Here is a 19617-nt window from a genome sequence, read left to right as displayed (position 1 = left end):
TTCCTTTGAAATTCATTGCTAAGAACTTCTTAAATCTTTCCGTTCAACCTATTAATGTTTTTTCCTTGCGAGTTGTACGCTATTTGAAAAGTGCCCCTGGTCAAGGTCTCTTCTTTTCTTCAAACAATGATTTTCGGTTGAGAGCTTACTGTGATTCCGATTGGGCAGGATGTCCTCTTACTAGAAGGTCTACTATGGGGTACTGTGTATTCTTGGGTCCATCATTGATCTCATGGAGATCGAAGCGTCAGAAAACAGTCTCTCTTTCTTCAGCTGAGGCCGAATACCGTGCAATGACGGGAGCTTGTTGTGAATTAACATGGCTTCGCTATTTACTTAGAGACTTGGGAATTTTACATCAAGAGGCTGCGTTGTTATATTGTGACAATAAAGCTGCATTACATATTGCTGCTAATCCGGTTTTCCATGAACGCATGCGACATATAGAGATGGATTGTCACTTTATAAGGGACAAGATTCAAGAAGGTTCTGTTGAAACAAGATTTGTGAGTTCTATGAATCAGCTAGCAGATGTGTTAACCAAAGCTTTGGGAAAGGAGGTGTTCATGCCAATGATTCGCAAGTTGGGAGTGCAAGACATTCACTCTCCAACTTGAGGGGGAGTGTTGGAAAGTCAAAGCTGCAATGTAAGGAAAATATTCAACTAATCTGATCTATCTTCCCTATTAGGAATGAGTTCATATGTGTATATTTGTTTCCTGATATTGTTCATAATTATAGGATAGTTTCCTAGTTAGTCTCTATCGTTCATTGTATATGTAATCTTCTTTGTATCAATGAATGATTATTATTCCGCCAAGTTATCATCTTTTCAAGGATCACGTCGAACTTTCAGGATAGATATTCCTTGAACTTGTATAACGTAACTGAAGTACAATTTGAAGGCTCTTAGGACCAGTTTTGCTACAAGTCTATGAATCATGATACGGTCGTAGTTCATCTTCCTCGTTTAACTCGAGTGAACAAGAATGCTATAGAGTTTCTGTTCAAGGTTTTAATCATTGGTTCTCTCACTCTGCTAAGACTAACCGAGAAACCATTTACATTTTACAGAAAACGAACATAGACCAAAGCACTGAAGCCTTCAAAAAACTTTTTAGAGGTTTTAATTTTTATCATAGTAATTAACCAAAGAAAATTGACTCGATATTTAAATTCTTTCTGTGACTTTGAACTACAGCATAAGTGAGAGACTGATACACACAACTTGTGGTTGTAAGCCTCAATTCTATGCTATTCTGTTCAGTCAATTCTAAATTCTTACAAGAATCAAAGAAAAAGCTGGACAAACAATTTCAACTTGCTATATTATCCCCAAAACGCGAGGATTCAATAATGTTGAAGAATACAATCAATGTTCTTCATTGTTTTTTTGCAGATGCCGTAAAAATTAAATATTCCTCTCTACTGTTTTGCCCGCTCATCTCTCTCTCTTTGTTTTGTAGTCTCACTAAAAACAATTCATGTTATTTATTGGTCTTACCCTTGTTGTAACGAAATGAGCTTCTGTAATTACCAAGTCCTGCTACTAAGTTACATCCCTTGTTGTCAAGGAATGAACTTCTGAAACTACTAAATCTTCCGGCTGAAGCATTACCAATTTTTATGATACATCTTATTCATCAATGGGAGGACGTGTTGTGTTGGGCAATCTACGATTACGAACAAATGAACTGAACAGGTGCAATGCTCTTGATGGTTGAGCATAGGGTACCATATGTGCAGCGCCTCTTACTGTGGCAAACGTCAACAGATTTCCATACTCCGTTGCCCACCCTCCAACCTATACAAAGTTACAAACATAACAACCATAAACAGTGGTTGAAGAATAACACAGTAAGGATATTGTTCCATGAGAGACGAACTAAATGATATAAACTTTTGTAACGAAATAATTCAGCACCTGGCCTTTGTGAAACCAAGCTCCATAGGGCACTGTTATCTTGAACTTTAGATCATGTGCTAGTTCACGGATGAGTGTCCGGGAGCCCAATAGTGGAACAACAGAATCTTCGTCTCCACTGCAATCAGTGGACAATCATATTATGGAGGACACTACAAAATTACAACAGTTTGAAAATTTATTATGTTAAGCCTAATTAAGTACCTGAAAACCCAAAGTGGTATATGATTTTTAACTATCCTTGCCAGCAAGGGAAGCATGTTTAGGTTACCATCAGTATCACTGTAATTAAGAACACTGTGCAATGAAAAAATTTGAAAGATCAGTCATAAGATCAATGCAAGTCATACAATAATATTTGACTTAATAGTATCATAGTATGAACATCAAATATTAGATAAATAAGGATGATCTGCACGTTATAATTGTTTCAAAATTGTAATTCAATTCATTCAAATTTGAAGCAGTAACTGAAAAAGTTATGCTACACGTATTTTCTTTTCTTATTCAGCTGTTTGAATTGAAAAATCAACGAAATTGATTTGCATTATATATTTTCTGCTCTGCTGAATATGAAAAGAAAATATTTGCTGGTATATATGCTTACAAACAGGTATCTACGTATACGTCCCTTACTTGCTGCACATACTCCAGCTATAAGGCAAGTTTGTACGATTTGCATGAAGGGCTTTCTGAACCTCAGGAAGGTTGAAATAAAACCGTCGCTCATATGTCATACACACATCTACTCCAACACTTATCTTAGTAGCCTGCAGAAAGTAGTGAGTTGGAAACACTCAGTGCAACAATGATAGGACAATTTGCATGAAATTGCAAAGGAAAAGAAAAACAAGAAAGTGTGGAGTGTACCGTTTTCCGCAGTCTCAGTTCTTGCTCCACTATAGATGGATAACAAACATCAAGAATCACGTCGTAATTGTTTATATAGTCCCCAACTATGCTATTGGCTGTAGCTATTGCATTGTTGCATGCTACACTTACGTTGTGAGGGATTGCAAATTCATAATCATCAAAATCGCAATCGTTCATGATTGTAAGACCAATTTCATCAGAAATCATTCCATGTGACCAAAAGAATTCATATGTTGCCGGTACATCACGATCAAGTCTCAGAAGTGGATTCCCAATCTACCATAAAATTGAAGTTTCTATGAGCAAACATCAGCAGAATAATAAACAGAAAAAAAATAAAACAAAAAATAAAAAGAATAGAACTATGGAGCATTTAATTAAGAGAATATGAGGTCTTACAGCAACCCCCTTGAGATTGAACTTGAAACCAGTTGAATGTTTGTTATGATCCAATATAGCAACAGCCAATTGTGGTATGTAGTGCCCTGAACATCAAACAATTTGTAAGTATCATAAAAACAGAGAAAGACTACATAAAACCAAATGACCAAGTTTACATTCAGAAAAGATATAGGTTGTAGGTTCACCAGGATGTAATATTTACATTCAAACATTTCCACTTTCACTTTTGTGTGCAATTACAACATGGAAAGGAACATCCACTTATGGTTCAATTTAATTAGCAATTATTAAAAAAAATATTTGATCTCCCTTCAAAAGAAATTACGGTGCATCTCATTGTAAACTGAGTTGGTAAAATGAAGTTAATGAACATTGATTAGACTATGCACCTGCATAGCTTTCTCCGGTAAGGAACAGCGCTCTAGACTTGTAAGCTGGAAACTTCTCATACCATTTCAACAAGAATGTGTGCATATCCCTTGCTGCCAAAATGAAGAAAACAAGCTTGGTTCAAATCAAAGAGATCGAGAAGTATCTCAGTTAAGCCTAATTGCTATATTATATTTAGCAATAGCCAAAAGCAGACCCATTGAAAAGCACATACTTGAATAAGTGATAAAGAAAAAAAAGAAAAAAAAGGAAGTAAATGTAGCTATTAAGTTTACCAGTGGAAGCATCCCCAGAATTATAATCGGAACTTGTATTTGAGTATGACCATCCCACTCCAGCAGGAGACTCAACAAAGAGGAGATTAGATGCTACAAGACATAAACAATGTGGTATAATTTAGATAGGTTTCGTAAATTGAAGTGTCAATCAGAAAAGTAAAATGATTTACCTCTATTCCAGGATGATGGGTTTCTTCGGAGTCCTCGACCATCACCTGTAGGGTAAAACGGACCCAACTCTGTGAAGGCACCACCCCCAATAGAGGAACAGCCTGGACCTGAACATGGTAAAATATGGTCAATCAATTTGGTGTTCAAGAGCCCCAGCTTAATGAACAGAGAACAGTTAAAGCTAGAGACATCTCGATAACTTTTTCATTCTGGACAAAGAGCATATGATACATGAAAACAAGCTCAATTAGTACAAATTCATCCAACATAAAACCCAAGTTGTTCTTATGTTATGTCAAGGTCAAAGTTCAACAGAAGACAATGACTATCAGAACATTTATTAAATAATTTGAAGCATGCACTCTCATGACTACATGAAAATTCATTCATCGACAAAAAAAACTACATGAAAATTTTCTATTTTGGGGATAGACAAGACATGCCCAGTGATAAGTTTGAAGAAGTTACTTTTGTTGGTAAGTAATAACTGACATGCAGAACTCTAAGCAGGTAACTGAAAGTCTGAAGCTTTCAAGTTTCACCAGGGTTATTCAGTGGGAAGTTATATCATCAGAATGAGACAATGTCATAAACTTATAGGGACAAAATGGAAAAGGGCAAGGAATTCTAATAGAAATCAAGAGAAGAAAGTGAGACTACAAGTAAAAATTGAACGAAATGAAAAGAACAAGAGCAAGAACAAACAAAGTACAAGAAACCCATCAATTGCACAGTAGAGTCCAACTAAAATTTAAAACTTTGCCCCCCAAATTTCAAAAATATATCAATGAGCACAGAAACAGAGAAACCCAATTGAGCTGTTTTACCTCCATTGAGCCAAAGAGATAGGGGCTTCTTGTCAGCCTGATTCTCTGCTTCAACAAAATAGTAAAACAAACTCCTCCCATTCTTCACATCCACATCAACATACCCAGCATACTGTTTAAACCCAACTTGTGGCTGACCAGGCAATTTCACCACCAGATCCTCAGCTGGGTACCCCTCAACCCCAACAAGCACCAATCCAATCAAAACCACACTAAACCAAAACAGCCCCATGTCCTGAAATGTTCTCACTAAACAAATCTCTTTCTCAATTCCTATGCAATTCTCTCTCAAAGTACACTTCTATCTACTAATATATAGCCACACTCACTCTCAAAACCATATACACTTGCTTCTTTTAAACGAAAAAGATAATTCACAGTCAATATAATAATGAGTACAGCATTATCTTTTTGAAGCACATTCTGTTATAACAGACACGTGAAATCTGGCCTGCTTTTTCAACCAAAAGGGTATCTTCCTCTTACATAATGCATATCAGACTATGATTCAGATCTGAGGAATTTGCTATATATGACATGTACGAAGGCACTGTTCTTACACAAGTAGATAATAAGCAGAGAGACGTTAGGAAGAAGGTAAAGACTAGAAGAGAAGCTAGCAACAGCTGAGAAAGTTAAAGAGTACTGTTTTTGGGTTTTTGCTGCTTTGCAGAATTTGCAGTCATGCTGTGCTCAACGAGAGAGACGTGAGAGACGTTGGCATAGTAATAATCGTGAGTGTGTTCCACTTCGGCATTTTCGAAACTTGAGAAGATAATAACTAGGCACACGCTACAGAGTACATGGTAATCAAGTCAACACCCACTTCTTATCTTTGGCTATACTCCAATCATTCTTGGGTGTTGCGTGGGTTGGCCAAAATAATATGCCATAGGAATTAACCATGCATCTTGACCACATTATGGTAAAAATAGTTGTAAGTTTTTGGATCATGATCTAGGGACAGCGCACATTGGAGCATTATCCAATATCAAGTAATATTTTGTGTGTCAAATTATAATTCACAACTTCTTATTTGAGAAAACTTCTTAATTGAGATGTATCTAGTCTCATAACAAGTATAATTCATGCTCAAAATTTACTATTTAACAATTCTGTTTTTTTTTCCTCATAAAGTACTAGTAGTTTATAACAATTACATCTATCCGAGACCGGACCTAAGATTTTAAGACCTAAGACGAGTTATAAAACTTATAAACAAAATAATTGTATACTTATATCTACACTATATATACTATATCTCTGCTCACAATCTGCAGATACTATAACTAACATATATCCACTGTCTGCAGATAACTATCTATATAAGTTACACTATATTTTCTATCTAAAGATAACTAGCTCTAATCTCATCTCACTTTTTCTAGCTTGATCGAGTTAAAGACTCAAGTTCTTTACTTATGGTAGGTTTTCGGTCTCACGCTTGCATACTTTGTGATTGGGCTCGTCCCTTGACTAACGATTGGTAACATCTTTATATATTATGTTAAATAATTTTTATGAAGTACTTGGGTTCGATTCTTGTTGTTATCGTTCGTATAATAATATCGTGGCTTCTACAATGACAGTTTTGTATTATCTTTTACTCTTGCTTACGAAAACAATAGACGCTTTGCAATGACTATTTGACTTTTATTCTTGCTAATAAAATCCGTATATAGATGATTTTGGCAGGGGGTCATCATGTATCAGTCTTCCAAGAAGAAGGTGGTTCCCAAAGCTTTCATGCCAACAATGGCCACGCTTTGGGATCTGAAGGAAAAGTTACAAATTAGGTCTCAGGGGGAGCACTATGTGTTGAGATTCAATGATGCAGAAAGCCAGAAACACATCGTTGAAGGAGGGTCGTGGTTTTATGGCAAAACGATGTTTGCTCTTGCTTTGTATGATGGCAGAAAGGATGTGACGTTGGTTCTGATCAAAACTATCTCAATTTGGGTTGAGGTTTTCAGTCTCCCACCGGATCTAATGACGAAGGAAGCATTGTACATGGTGGGTGCGACACTTGGCTGGATCCTCCACCATGACAACTCGAACATTCTCTATGTAGGCGAGTTAGAGTTCGATTGGAGCACTACCTGGATTCCCCTATGAAGCAAGCTTATCATCCAATCTAATTTGATTTCGGGGAAGATATGGATTTGATATCTGTGATGTTAACCTTCAAATACGAAAGGATTTGTGGGTTCTGCAGGTTATGTGGTTTGCTCGAACACAAGGCCGGAGGTTGTCAGGGACCGCCGAATATGTCAGCAATGGTGATTTTGGGTGGTGGGTCTCCGGATGCAAACCCTAACCCTTCTCACCTCACCGTTCGGTCACGACACCCTAACCAAGAATGGGAACCATTTTGTTGCTTCTGGGTCTCGCACTCAGGCTTAGACTCTGGTTCGCACAATGGGTCTGGTGGCCTTTACGCAATCGGCATCAGCTCCTCAGATGCTGCACAGGGCGATGGCAGAGATCCCCAACCTCATGTTAGGTTTAGTGCCTATCCCTCCATGGTGGAGATATTTTGCATGGTATGAATGCATGATGGTTATGATTTGTGCATTCATGGTGGCTAACTTAAGCATGGTAATTGATGCATAATTAAGTGCATGTATTAGGCATAAATACATGGTGAAGTTGATGCAATGGGAATAAATGCATGGTGTAGTTCATGATGTGCCTCTTAGCCTTCCTAGGGAGTTAAGGAGGGGGATTGAAGGTTGATTCATGAATGGCCTTCCTATGGAGTTAATGAGGAAGATGAATGAATGGTCATTGATGGGGTAAGTCTAAGAGACTTATATCAATGGTATAAATAGATGAAGCTTGTGTGGAAGTAAGACAACAAGACAACACAACAAGAGAGGGAGAACTCCAACGGCCTTCAAGATGTAGAAGATAAGGAGAGTTGTGTTCAAGGGTGTGTGTAGCTCTTGGGAGTTGTGTTCAAGAGCATGTATAACTCTTGGGATAGAGTGGTTTTCTAAGATGAGAGAGGGTGTACAATAGGATATCCTTTTGGATGCAAGGGCTCGGGTTGGGTATAAACTTGAGTGATTTATCTTGTACTTGTGTTATTCTCTCATAGTGAAGATGAAAGCTCTCTGAGGAAGTAGGTAAGGAAATTGGCCGAACCTCGTTAAATCTTGTTGTGTGCTTGGCTTGGTTGTTTATTTCTCCTTTCCATCTTTACTACTATTACTTGCATGGCGGGAGGATTAATTTCCTGACACCTCACCGGCAAGAAACGCGATGCTTCGATGCTCATGGGCTTAGACTTGGGTAAGAGGCCCCGTTGACTTGCTCGAGGCCCAATTGGCTGACTTACGTCCATTTTTGGAATTATACTTGCATAACTTCGCAAGAGATATCTCTTGTGATATCACCGTCGAAAAAGCGCAAGGTAAGGAGGCTGGTAGGTTCTCGAAACCGGCAAAAAAAGGAGGATATCCATCCTTGGAAGCTGCAGATTAGCGCCATTAATGCCAAAACTATGGAGCAGAAGAAACTTTCAAAAAAAAAAATATGGAGCAGAAGAAGGTGCAGGGTACTGTGAAGCGTGCCCTAGCCATTGAAGACTTGCCGAAACTGTCATCGGAGCCAGCAGCTACTTCCTCGGCTATGGTGGTGATAAAGGAGCCCGGGGAAACCGCCTCTGCGTAGGATGGTCTCAGATTGGTTTGCTTACCTAGGATTTTTCTTTACCTTAGTTGTTTTTATTTGGTTTCCATAGACTTATTTCGTTTTCTGGTTTGTTGATTTTCTGCTTGGTCTGAATTCCATGGTAGTTTCTATTAGGTTACTTTCAGGTCACCTTGCATGGCTTCATTTATCGTTGCTCTTGCGAGCAAGTCATGTCTGTAATTGTCATTTTCTCGTTGGTATAAATTTTTTATCATTCTTGATAAAGAAAACATAAGACTTTTGTATTTTTTTAAATTTCTTTTAGGATTGATTTTCTCTTTCAATTAAAAAGGAATTGAAATTTGTTTAGTCCTATGGTTTGAAGTTGACATATGTTCAGTCTTTATAGTTCCATTTTAATATGAATAGTCCTAAAAGTCACAATTTTCCTTCCGGATGGTCCTTCCATCAATTTTTTCTTTTAAAATATTGACGTGGCTGTTAAAATCAATACAATTTTTAACGGCCAGATCAGCAATTTAACTAAGAAAATTGACGGAATGACTATTCAGAAGGAAAATCGTGACTTTAAGGACTATTCAGATTAAAATGAAACCATAAGGACTGGACAAATGTTGACTACAAACCACATGTACTATACAATATTTAACCCATTAAAAAACTAATTTGGTCGAAATTTAAGATATGAAGGAATAAGAATTCAATGAGTATGGAAACCCAAAATGGAGATCTTTCGGTTTAACAGTTCACTAAGTTGGAGAACATCTACAAGGCTATAATATATAATCTCGCTGCTCAACACTTGATTTTGTGATTTGAGTACTCCCCGGAGTCCGGACACACCTCAAAGGCTCAAATAACTCGATTTTGTAGAGGGCTCGATGGTAAATGATAGTTGTGAATAAACCTACCAAATTGTATTCATAAAGAAAAGTTACTTAGTTACTTTTAGCCGCTTGATGAACATCTTCTTTTTATGCAAAGTAAAAATTACTAGAAGCGAAGTGGAAGACAGTGACGAATGAATGAAGACAAAGTCCATCGAGTCTCCTAATTCTGGGTTTGGCTCGCAGTTGCCGTAGGCACTCCCCTCTAAAAAGCGTAGCAACAAAAAAACAACATGGCCGTCCTCGTTATCTAATCAGTTCCTTCTTCTCTCACACACTGCGCTCCGCAGCTAGCTTACTTTGAAACTTTGATATCTATACTCGTGGGGCTCAATTAAGAAGAGCCAAATCAGTGATTACCAATCATAATTAAAATGGATTACTTTATCTATAGGTCTCTATTCTCTAGTGAAAAGAAAACACATAACCAAACAAAAGAAATCTTTAAGAATTTTGGTACCCGAGTAGTACCAAAGGATGAGATTATATTAATCGTTTAGCTTATGCATGTATGAAGTTCCCTAATTTGGGACTATAATACGACCCCTTTATTTATCCTTTTGTATAATTTGTCCAACTTCTAGGACCCATGTAGAGCCTACCCTGGTAGAAGATTGGAAGCAGAATATTGTTATCTAACCAGGTTCATACAAATTTTTGAATTCTGAACTGTTACATTATTCTATTTTTGTATTGGTGAAAAATATAGATACGTAATTGAATTATGTGATGGGTGCGTTGAACATGTCAAATAGAATGCCTTGATACATAATAGTTTACAGCAAAAGACAATATTTTGAACAACTATGTCATATTTAGTCAATAGGGTTAGAGTGATGAATGAGTTGCTTAAATTGATTTCTTGCATTGCTTTAAGAGCCATATGTAATGTGAAACCTAATGCAGCGGATTATGGGAGTGCTGAAGCTGATCAAATGTTAGTGATGATGACCATTTGCTCTACTAGATGAGACTTAAAATTCACTCTTTAATCTTAATTGTTGATGCTAAATGTTTGATTCCCAAAGTGATGGAAAAGGATGAGATAGCAGAGTCGATTGACAAGGAATGATCACATGAGAGAAATAACTGAGCAGATAGTTTGAATGGCAGTGAGTATGAGAAGAACAACTGCTGCCACACAAGAGAGAGTTGTCCAAGGGGTGTTGAATTACTTCCGTCTCAAATTTGCCATGTTTTCGTTGCTACTTTGCCATCTATTTGTGCCACTTTTATTGCAGAGAAATTGTCCAGTTTTTCATCAAGATCACAATTATAGAAGTCCCGTTTGTCATATATAATCCCAGAAGAAAGGCTGTTCATGCTAGAGTAAAACAATAATAGAGAGTGCATCTTAGAAACCATAGCTTTCTGAAGAGATCAACAAACTGTTGGCATTTCTTCTTTGTTAATGTGTCATCACTGTCATGAGGTACATCTAAATCATCACTCGCATGAAAGTAGGGGTGGGGAATGCAAGTGCTTCGGGGAAAGATTTGTGGTATGGAGTCAAACATGTCAAATAGTGGCACACTTACACGATACTTTTCACCAAGACATTTTGAACAAGTGTGTCATATTACATGAAACTAAGATTATAGACTATTGTCAATAGAAGAACTTCATCACAAAGTTCAAAAAGCAAAGAAAGGCCTCCAATGTCATTCTTCTAACAAGACAGAAACGTAAATTTTGAAAACAAGAGTAAACGGCCTCCTTTTCTTTTCTTTTTTGCTATATAGTATTTAGTAAAGAAGTGCTTGTATAAGACTATAGATCAAAACTGGAACCAACAGCTTGTCCATGATGAAAAACATAAAGCATGGCTATTCTCACTGGCTACCATTCAAAAATGTCTTTCTTTCTAATTTATCCCAACCCATAATCTTATCAACTGTGAAGATAAAAATTAGCGAGATAAAAGAAAAAATCCAAGTGAATAAAATAACAAGCATAAAACGAAAAGAGTATGATATATGTATAGGTACTTGCAGAATATCTTTTCTCCCCAGATCAATACAAAACTCCCTATATACACTGAAGCACTCAAATCTCTCTAGAGGTACTTGTACTCTACATACACTTCCCCACAATGTCAAAATAGATTGAAAACGGAGATGGCAATAAATTGAAATATTTTCCTGTTGTGTCATTATCTATGTAATCCATCATACCATGAGTCCATGACTACTTCTCCAGTAAAAAAGATTTACAGAAAAGATTAAATATCAGAATACAACCGGACTAACCGTAAGGAATCAAAGGGTGTATTCAATCGCCATTCCCGCTGCTTTTTGTTAAGTGGTCTCCCTTTTCCTGCTTTTTCTCTATTAATCCTCACGTCTGCTACACCCCAAATGCAACATTTTGTTTCCATATCGAAAGAAACAAGCCTGAAAATACCATCGCTTTCTGATAGTGAACCGGTTGCATCCGTCTCGGTTACATATTTCACATACATAGGTCGATCTTTATATCGATCCAAATCTTGTGGAATCCGAACTACCCTTTCTACACCTGGAGATGACACCTGAGAATATGCTAATTTGTTTAAAACACAAGAAAAAAATCACAACCATACATAGTCCTCATTTTATAACTTTGAGCTTGACAACTAGAGTCCTGGTGGCAAAACTTAATCTACTTGGCATTATAAACTGAAACCTATAAATCAGCCTCAACTTAAGGTTTCATGCCTAGCTACATACAAGGTTCAAACATAGCCTCTATTATTGTCCGTAGCCTACACACTGTACAACAGGTGGAATTCATTTGCTCCCCACCCCAACAAAATTAATGAAGCAATAATAATCAATGATGACATGCTCATAAACTACAAAAAGGATAAAAGAACCAATTGAAAACAGTAAAAGAATAATTAAGAGAAAGAAAAGTTGACCTCAAGACATAAGTTCTCAGGTACTGATCGAGCAAGCTCTGCTTCATCTAGTCTTGTTCTATAGGTTCTAGAGAAAGCTTCTATATCTTCCATACTTGGGGAGCCAGATCTGTAGAATATTCATGTGGTTTGCGCTCAAAATTATAGACCATTTAATGAATTCTAACAGAGAAACTAATTATCAGACAGATTTGAGTTTCCTAAGAATATGAAAATGAAAAGCAAATACAAATAGGTGTTAGTATTTGACCTAGATTGTTAGTTACAATATAAATAGCTTAAGCTTCTTGGAAGTTATGCAACTTAACGTAGTAGCAGTCTAGTGGTCTGATCTCTAGCCCTGGTGGTTTCTATTTTGAATTTGTATGGCCAAGTTTATTTGCGAACCCTGCCTAAGAGCAAGTCTTAGTATGTGCTGTTACATTGTGCTTCATATAACTGTCATTCCATCTCCTAATCGCTTGTGCCTTTTAGATCATATTCCATATCTTCAAATTCGCTTACCTGAAATCTCTCAGCAAAATGTGTTTCATTTCAAGATACAAAATATCTAACATAAGCCCAAAAGGCTTTATTCACCATGTAATAAACTATCGTACAAAGGAACCTGAATTATCCACTAGAATTTACTTATATACAGTATCAAGCACAAGTACCCACAACATGTTTTGATCCTGAACATCATTTTATGTTTGGTATGTTGAAAATGATTGGAAAAGTAAATAGCTATAGAAGACTAGTCTGAATAAATATTAAAACAGTGTGTAGCCTAACTCCCCAAAACCTATAACCTGGAACATGATGATAGAATCTGCATGAAATGCTATCTGAAATTTTCATGATAAGCTCTTATAGATGGCACGCACAGATATCTATCACACATCAATATATGCATTGTAAATCAACGAAAAAGCCTTCTCCATTTTCAATCCCATTTCACTTGGGTTTGATGCTTACTTATTCGAAAGCTTCTCAATGCGCACTTGAATGGTGAAATTTGGCAATGTTTTAAAAGCATATATTTTCAAGTCACCCTCAAAGGTGAGAATAACTTCCTCAGCTATTTCAAATGCTTTTTCATCCCACCATGTCCCTGCAAGAGAAACTCCACCTCCTCCGCCCCCATCTCCATCCTACAAAGGGATAGAAACAAGGTTGACATCTTCCATATACATAATAAATCACGGTACCGATAACTTATCCACAGGACTTACATACAATTCAGCCTTATCCGTCGCAGATTCATCCCCGTAAAAATCATCATCCATTGATGCCTCTATATGATCAGGAATTCCATTCAACATGATAATAGAACATGATAAGAGAATCCATTCTCCCTAGATTTTAGTTTTCAACATCAATTAGAAAGACACATTATACATCATCTCTTAGTTTCAGTAGTTTCCTTTGTCTATTTTGAAACGCCAGAGACAAATTTTAATGATATGAAGTAACATACTCCAACGTTGATCAAAACTCAAAATTCAAAACAGAACTGAATGGCAAAGGAGCAAGTGGGTTAAAATATAGAGACATACCATCATCAAAGTCATCCAAGATAACGTCGTCGTCTTCATCATCCTCTGAAACTTCTTGAATGATAGTTGGGCTGACAAGTGGCTGCTGCTCAGGCTCTGAGTTTCGCTTGCGAGCCTGCAGTGCTAGGGACTTGTTGGGAGCAAAGCGAAATGGGAAAGAAAGCTTGTCAAGTGGGAGACAAGGGTAAGGGAAGTGGGAGCTACTGAAACTACGGGGAGTGATGAATAGTGATGCAAATGAAATAGCAGAGGTTCTGCTTAATTCCATTGGTTCTGCTTTGCTTTGATTCTACAATTGAATTGAGAATACTCTGGTGTTCTAGACTTGGGTCACTGAAAAGTGTCGGGTAAAATTTGAAGGAAGTTTTGGGAAGGAAGTGGTAACCCCAAGCGGCGTCGTTCTTTGTGTCTTTAGACAAGTGAGTGGCCAGACTGTGTGAAACGTGTTATTTAGCACATTTCATGTTATATTACTATTTTTTTTATTGGATAATCTTTTATGAGTCAAACTTACAACATTTCACTTACTAAGGGGACTTTTCTTCTTGGTTGGTCATGTTGAGAGAGCACAAGACCAATTTATAACTAATGTTACTAGATCAAATGATCCAGAACAATACATAGTGGTAGAGTTGTTGACAAGCGCATACTTATATAGATTCCCCAAAATTATCAAGTGACTGCAGTATCCTGAATTCCCTGAACAGATAACTTGGGAGGCTGTCAAAATCATGAAATAGCTGTGTTTTCTAGACATTTCCCGTACAAATCTATTACAGTTTAATAGAGAGAGGAAACCGACTTCATGGTCAATATTAAGGTAACTCATAACTTCCAGACTATTAGCAGTAATTTTTTGATCAAGACTCGAGATCCAAAAGTACAGTAGAAGAGAATAGCAAAGAAATGGTGAATCTATTTGGTAACTATAGCTAGCCAACACCAATAAAAAAAATTAAATAAAAAAAAAAACATTTTGAAGATAGCTAGAAATCTAGACCAAAAACAAGAAAGGTGATAACATGGGCAGCAGCCTCAGGAAGAATAATGCAAAAAGCCAAAAACCTATGTATTTTGGAAGAAGGGTATGGAATAATTCCACATGAAAGTTGTTGAGCTACATACTGGTGTACTTAACGGAGATACATACTTTTGCTTTCTCAAATTTGTAGGCAGGTAAATGTGTTTCGCGTTTGTATCATTGGATTCAACTATGCTGGTATGAAAGAAGAAGCAAGTCACTACTAAGTGATTGATGCAGTAGTAACTGCAGGGGGTGATGGAGTAACAGTAGCATTATCTGTCCAATTCTTTTCACCCCAGTGCCATAACATGCTCTCCCAGAAGCAGAAATCCTCAAAGCAGGTCTTCAAACGCCTGTCTTTTATCTTAATTTTCCAGTGACCATCAGTGTAGTTTGCTTTCTCAGCTTGCCTCCGATCCCACTCAAGTGCCGCCTTTTGCTTAGACCGAAGCAAACAGAATTTTTGCAAGTTTTCTGGCATAGCGTCATGCACCTTCCACCACCTTTTATGTGCAACATCACTCGCAAACTCCTGCAAAAAATCTACATTCCAGTTGCAGTCATAGTCGCGGAAGCAAAGCCATGGCTTATTACCCAGATAATGGAGGACATAGAGGATTGGGGGATCGACTTGAAAGAGGTGAGTTTTCCTTTCCTTTTTCTCCGGCTCATCACCTTCCCAAAAATGTTTCAAGAAGTTCATATGTTTTGGAATCCTGTGCCACCAGGTGAACATCTCATTCAGATACCCCTGGTCCCCACCATTGTAGGACACTATCTCGTTGATATGATCCATGAGCAACTGGAACGTAAAATTTGATGGTTCAACAACCATCACACCCGAGTTGAACAAAGTAGCATTATTTCCTGTGGCTGATATCTCTGGCATCTCAAACAGGAAATCAATATTCCTCAGTATAAGCATGTCAGCATCAATGAAAATGATCTTGTCATAATCAGTCAACTGCCAAAGACGGAATTTGCTGTAGTTCCATTCATTGTATGCTTCTGGTTCAGCTTTAGGGTTTCTGATTCTTTGGATTGAGTGAATTTTCCACCCAGCAGCAGCCAATCCTTCTCGATGATACTCACTGATGGTTTCGTCAACAAGTATGACAAGATCTCGTGTTGAACCAGACATACGAATGCTCTGAGCTGCAGCAATGGCTCCACAAACATATAAATTGGCAGAGTGCAGGATTGTTGCGTATGCTTCTCGGTGGGCTCTTTCCGAATAAAAATTTTCTGTTTACAAGAAATTAGCTCATCACGTAAGTACATTGAAATGGGACAGGCAAACTTACAAATTCATAGAAAGAAAGAAAAAAAAATCAGTAAGATTCATAAGGAAATCAAGACTGTATTTTCTTTCATATTGCCTTAAAGCTCTACACCTACTACTTGTGAGTTACACTACAGAACCCTTTACATTTATGAAACAATCAGATCCAAAAAAAATGTAGCCATTTTCATTCCAAACATTCTCGAAAGATTTTGTAATTGACTGTGATTGAGGCTTGTATTCAGCATGTATCATTGAACTGGTAGATCTTCTCAGTGCATGCCAAACATCATGCATCAATTCTGTGACGTATGAGCTAATACATATATATAGCTGTGTGTATTCTACATAGAAATACGCACCACTATAGATAATATGTAGGATTTTCAGCTGTTTAACGATTAGTCGATTATGGACATTGCCAATCATTGGGAGCTGTAAAGCACATTAACCACATGGTGACCCAACACAATCAACAGCCTCAGACCTACTTCATTCACATCCCATAGGAAAAACAACAAATAATATTAACAAGTTTCTCTTTTATCATTCTTGAGAGCTTGCATATGTATCTACTTCATTCACATCCCATAGGAAAAACAACAAATAATATTAACAAGTTTCTCTTTTATCATTCTTGAGAGCTTGCATATGTATCTGGATGGAGCAAGCAAACCACATGACCAAAAAGATTTGACCCCCTCATGAAGTCTTTCCAAACCATAAACATGTATTTGGTTGAAAATACAAATTCTTTTAGGGGGCAAAAGGATCATTTTATTTCAATTCATATGACTCCATCGAATCAAATACATGTATTGGTCGAAAGTACATAATCATATTCTTTTGGGGGGAATAATATAATCCAATAATATATTATATTTCAGTTCATATGACTATCAATTCAATCATTTCCAATTCCTTCATTTGAAATGACGATTATGAAGTGCATTTGATGTGAGGATCAGTATGTATAGAACCCATTGGTCTTTTTGGTGCTGGACCACTACTTACACGTTCAATATGAGGTCCACAAAGAAAAAGTCAAAGCTTCATGCAATAACTTCCAATTGAATTTTACAATGCTTACCATCTCCAAGCATGCGAAAATGTGAAGTTCATTTGCAACTGAACTCATCTCACATTTTGAACGATGCGAAATGCACCAAGTTAAGAAATGCAAACACCAGAACGGAAGAGGTAGACACGCAGATTTCATTGCAAGAAAGCATGACGAAGCAATAAATAAATAAATAAACAAATATATAAAAAGCATTAAGAACACAAGATACAAGACTGACCTTTAGCCTTTAAAGGAACTGCTAGTTCACATGACCCCATGGGGAGCTGTAGCTTATCTCTTAATGTATTCAGGTTTGGGCCAAAAAGCCAGGCATTCCCTTTACGTACAATGAGCTCTTTTCTGGTGAATAAATTTGGGATTGGGAAGCAATCAGTCACCAGAAGCACATGCACTTGGTGATACCCTTTGGAAGAGGCAGCAAGCCTTGCTGCTTCAAGCTGTAAATGCAAACGAGCTACATCTCTTGACCAACTGCCTGACCTATTGCAGGGAAGCTTGAGAGCAACCAGATCAACCCGTGGTTTTCCAGGAATCTCAATCTTTGGTAGAGAGGGACACGTAGGAACTTCAAAATCTTCTTCCTCATCTATCCATTCAGGGTACAAGGAGTCCCATGTTATGTTGTTTGACGCATGCTCAAGGTGTAGAACAATATGTTCTACATCTGGCAAGAGTTCCTTCCAATGGTCAATCTCATCATCATTAAAATTGAATAGGCCAACTCCCTGATAATCTTTTATGTCAGTCAGTTCCCCAACAACATCCGAAATTTCATACCAATTAATGTCTAATGATGATACGTAACGTAAATCTGGAACAACACTCTCTCTTATCAATCTGTCTTCAGAAGTTAGCCTGCAGGCAATAAAGTTCTACTCAAATCAAATAGTTGCTTGTGAGAAGATACAACCAATGGTTGCTTGTTATCTGATACTTCCAATTTCAGATAGAGAGGGAGGGGTATATAACAATTCCTACGTTCCACCAACAGTTAACAAAAAGATAAATTTAAGAACTTTACACCATAAACTACCAAACAAAAAACTAATATCATAAAGATAATCTGCCAATAGGGACATACCGAGATTCAGAACTAGACCGATGATCTACAATATGAATAACTGGAGAGAACAAAAATGTCGCAAAAGTCCCCACTATTATAACAGCCAGAACAAGTTTCAAGGTGGGCTTGCAGTTCAGGCTTCTATCTTGAGCAAGAGCAGTAAGAGACTTCTCTACATCTTTAACTTTATTTCTCGGGGGCCTTCTCTTAGCATCATCACTGAAACAAAAGCGGATACACAACTACATAAGCTCATCTTTGCAAAAAGGAACAACAAATGGAACGACACGGAATACATACAGTAAGAAACTAGTTCGAGACTCTAACAGACAAGCAATCCAATCAACTCAATGACCAATGGGAAAAAGCATTGCAAACGCTACTTCGGCAAGAGCACGGGAATCGCACCATTCCCAATCAGCCAAATAATGAGAATAGAATTTCCTCACCAAAACAATTGCGACTTCTAAGATACACTATTCACCAAGCCAGCCGAACAATTCGGACAGTAAAAGTGTAGCCAATTCATTAGCAAGACTCTACTCACTTCATCAAAACAAGACCATATTCACAGTACAAATCACAAACTATTCGACAAACACAGTTCCATTCTTGTAGTATCAAACACAAAACAGAACACTAAAAAACCTCGATCTGCATACATACATAGCCAACACCAATGCTCCATCACATTAACAACCAACAGAAACATAGACGCAATTTATATGAACTACGTAAGTCCAAAATCAAACAGTCCATGTCAAATAAACTCAAATTATACCAAAAATTTCAGTATCAGAAAACTAGAATAAAAAATTAGAGACCTTGCGGAAGCAGAGAGGCGGTGCCTGGGCTCAACGGGACTTGGGGAAGGCACTCTCATGTTTGAAGGTGATGAATTTCAACGGACTTGGGAAGGCACCATCTGAATTATAACTAGAGAAACAAAATGACAAAATGCGAGATTCTGATCTGTGAGGGGAACTGATGCGAGCGAAGACTTTGGACAACTGAGGAGAGTGTGCGTGAGTTTTCAGAGAGAGAGAGAGAGAGGCGGTTAAATCATCATCAGGTCTTTCTCTTCTTTTCTTGTGGGGTCATTTTCAGTACACGACCGGTCAAATGTAAGAAAATGGCACTGCTTTAGCAGCTTTTATTTTTTTCCTTTTATTTTTATGTGTAGTAAATAACTAAATATTATATTCACCGCTTACATTTGGGTGAATTTTTTTTTCTATTTACCACTAAAACTCAATGCAGTTATGGTTGGGTGTGGTGGAAACATGTTAGGCTACAAATACGGACGTTATAATGATTT

The 19617-nt window shown here is 37.4% G+C and overlaps 3 protein-coding genes across 3 annotated transcripts; all 3 read right to left on the bottom strand.

The window, feature by feature from the left end:
- Nucleotides 1-1304: 1304 nt before the first annotated feature.
- On the bottom strand, nucleotides 1305-5315 carry LOC101309893 (serine carboxypeptidase-like 42-like). The gene is made up of 10 exons (XM_004290516.1): nucleotides 4866-5315; nucleotides 4038-4145; nucleotides 3865-3957; nucleotides 3589-3681; nucleotides 3197-3282; nucleotides 2795-3073; nucleotides 2561-2694; nucleotides 2129-2221; nucleotides 1925-2042; nucleotides 1305-1804 (listed from the first exon to the last, which is right to left on the bottom strand). The coding sequence occupies exons 1-10, from the start codon at nucleotides 5095-5097 to the stop codon at nucleotides 1637-1639; spliced, it is 1404 nt and encodes a 467-aa protein (XP_004290564.1). The 5' UTR covers nucleotides 5098-5315; the 3' UTR covers nucleotides 1305-1636.
- A 6047-nt stretch (nucleotides 5316-11362) lies between these two features.
- LOC101309601 lies at nucleotides 11363-14181 on the bottom strand. Its single transcript, XM_004290515.1, has 5 exons — nucleotides 13847-14181; nucleotides 13523-13584; nucleotides 13266-13441; nucleotides 12309-12417; nucleotides 11363-11939 (listed from the first exon to the last, which is right to left on the bottom strand). The coding sequence occupies exons 1-5, from the start codon at nucleotides 14112-14114 to the stop codon at nucleotides 11631-11633; spliced, it is 924 nt and encodes a 307-aa protein (XP_004290563.1). The 5' UTR covers nucleotides 14115-14181; the 3' UTR covers nucleotides 11363-11630.
- A 741-nt stretch (nucleotides 14182-14922) lies between these two features.
- LOC101309309 (putative UDP-glucuronate:xylan alpha-glucuronosyltransferase 3-like) lies at nucleotides 14923-19267 on the bottom strand. Its single transcript, XM_004290514.1, has 4 exons — nucleotides 19124-19267; nucleotides 18318-18518; nucleotides 17454-18091; nucleotides 14923-16115 (listed from the first exon to the last, which is right to left on the bottom strand). Exons 1-4 carry the CDS (start codon nucleotides 19180-19182, stop codon nucleotides 15091-15093), a joined length of 1923 nt encoding a protein of 640 aa, XP_004290562.1. The 5' UTR covers nucleotides 19183-19267; the 3' UTR covers nucleotides 14923-15090.
- Nucleotides 19268-19617: the final 350 nt, after the last annotated feature.

Source organism: Fragaria vesca, linkage group LG2 (genome assembly GCF_000184155.1).
Source record: "Fragaria vesca subsp. vesca linkage group LG2, FraVesHawaii_1.0, whole genome shotgun sequence".
Lineage (NCBI taxonomy): Eukaryota > Viridiplantae > Streptophyta > Magnoliopsida > Rosales > Rosaceae > Fragaria > Fragaria vesca.
Note: the sequence above shows the minus strand (reverse complement) of the source record. Positions and strands in the feature narration are given on the sequence as shown.

What these genes read in the sequence shown, in the direction of transcription:
- LOC101309893 (XM_004290516.1), bottom strand. Translation starts at nt 5,097, where the DNA reads ATGGGGCTGTTTTGGTTTAGTGTGGTTTTGATTGGATTGGTGCTTGTT. An exon ending in AACTGAGACTGCGGAAAACG is followed by an intron (nt 2,695 to 2,794) that starts GTACACTCCACA and finishes TACTTTCTGCAG; the next exon opens with GCTACTAAGATAAGTGTTGG. An exon ending in AGCTGGAGTATGTGCAGCAA is followed by an intron (nt 2,222 to 2,560) that starts GTAAGGGACGTA and finishes TTCATTGCACAG; the next exon opens with TGTTCTTAATTACAGTGATA.
- LOC101309601 (XM_004290515.1), bottom strand. Translation starts at nt 14,114, where the DNA reads ATGGAATTAAGCAGAACCTCTGCTATTTCATTTGCATCACTATTCATC. An exon ending in CGGATAAGGCTGAATTGTAT is followed by an intron (nt 13,442 to 13,522) that starts GTAAGTCCTGTG and finishes ATCCCTTTGTAG; the next exon opens with GATGGAGATGGGGGCGGAGG. An exon ending in CTGAGAACTTATGTCTTGAG is followed by an intron (nt 11,940 to 12,308) that starts GTCAACTTTTCT and finishes GCATATTCTCAG; the next exon opens with GTGTCATCTCCAGGTGTAGA.
- LOC101309309 (XM_004290514.1), bottom strand. Translation starts at nt 19,182, where the DNA reads ATGAGAGTGCCTTCCCCAAGTCCCGTTGAGCCCAGGCACCGCCTCTCT. An exon ending in CGGTCTAGTTCTGAATCTCG is followed by an intron (nt 18,092 to 18,317) that starts GTATGTCCCTAT and finishes TATTGCCTGCAG; the next exon opens with GCTAACTTCTGAAGACAGAT. An exon ending in AGTTCCTTTAAAGGCTAAAG is followed by an intron (nt 16,116 to 17,453) that starts GTCAGTCTTGTA and finishes TCTTGTAAACAG; the next exon opens with AAAATTTTTATTCGGAAAGA.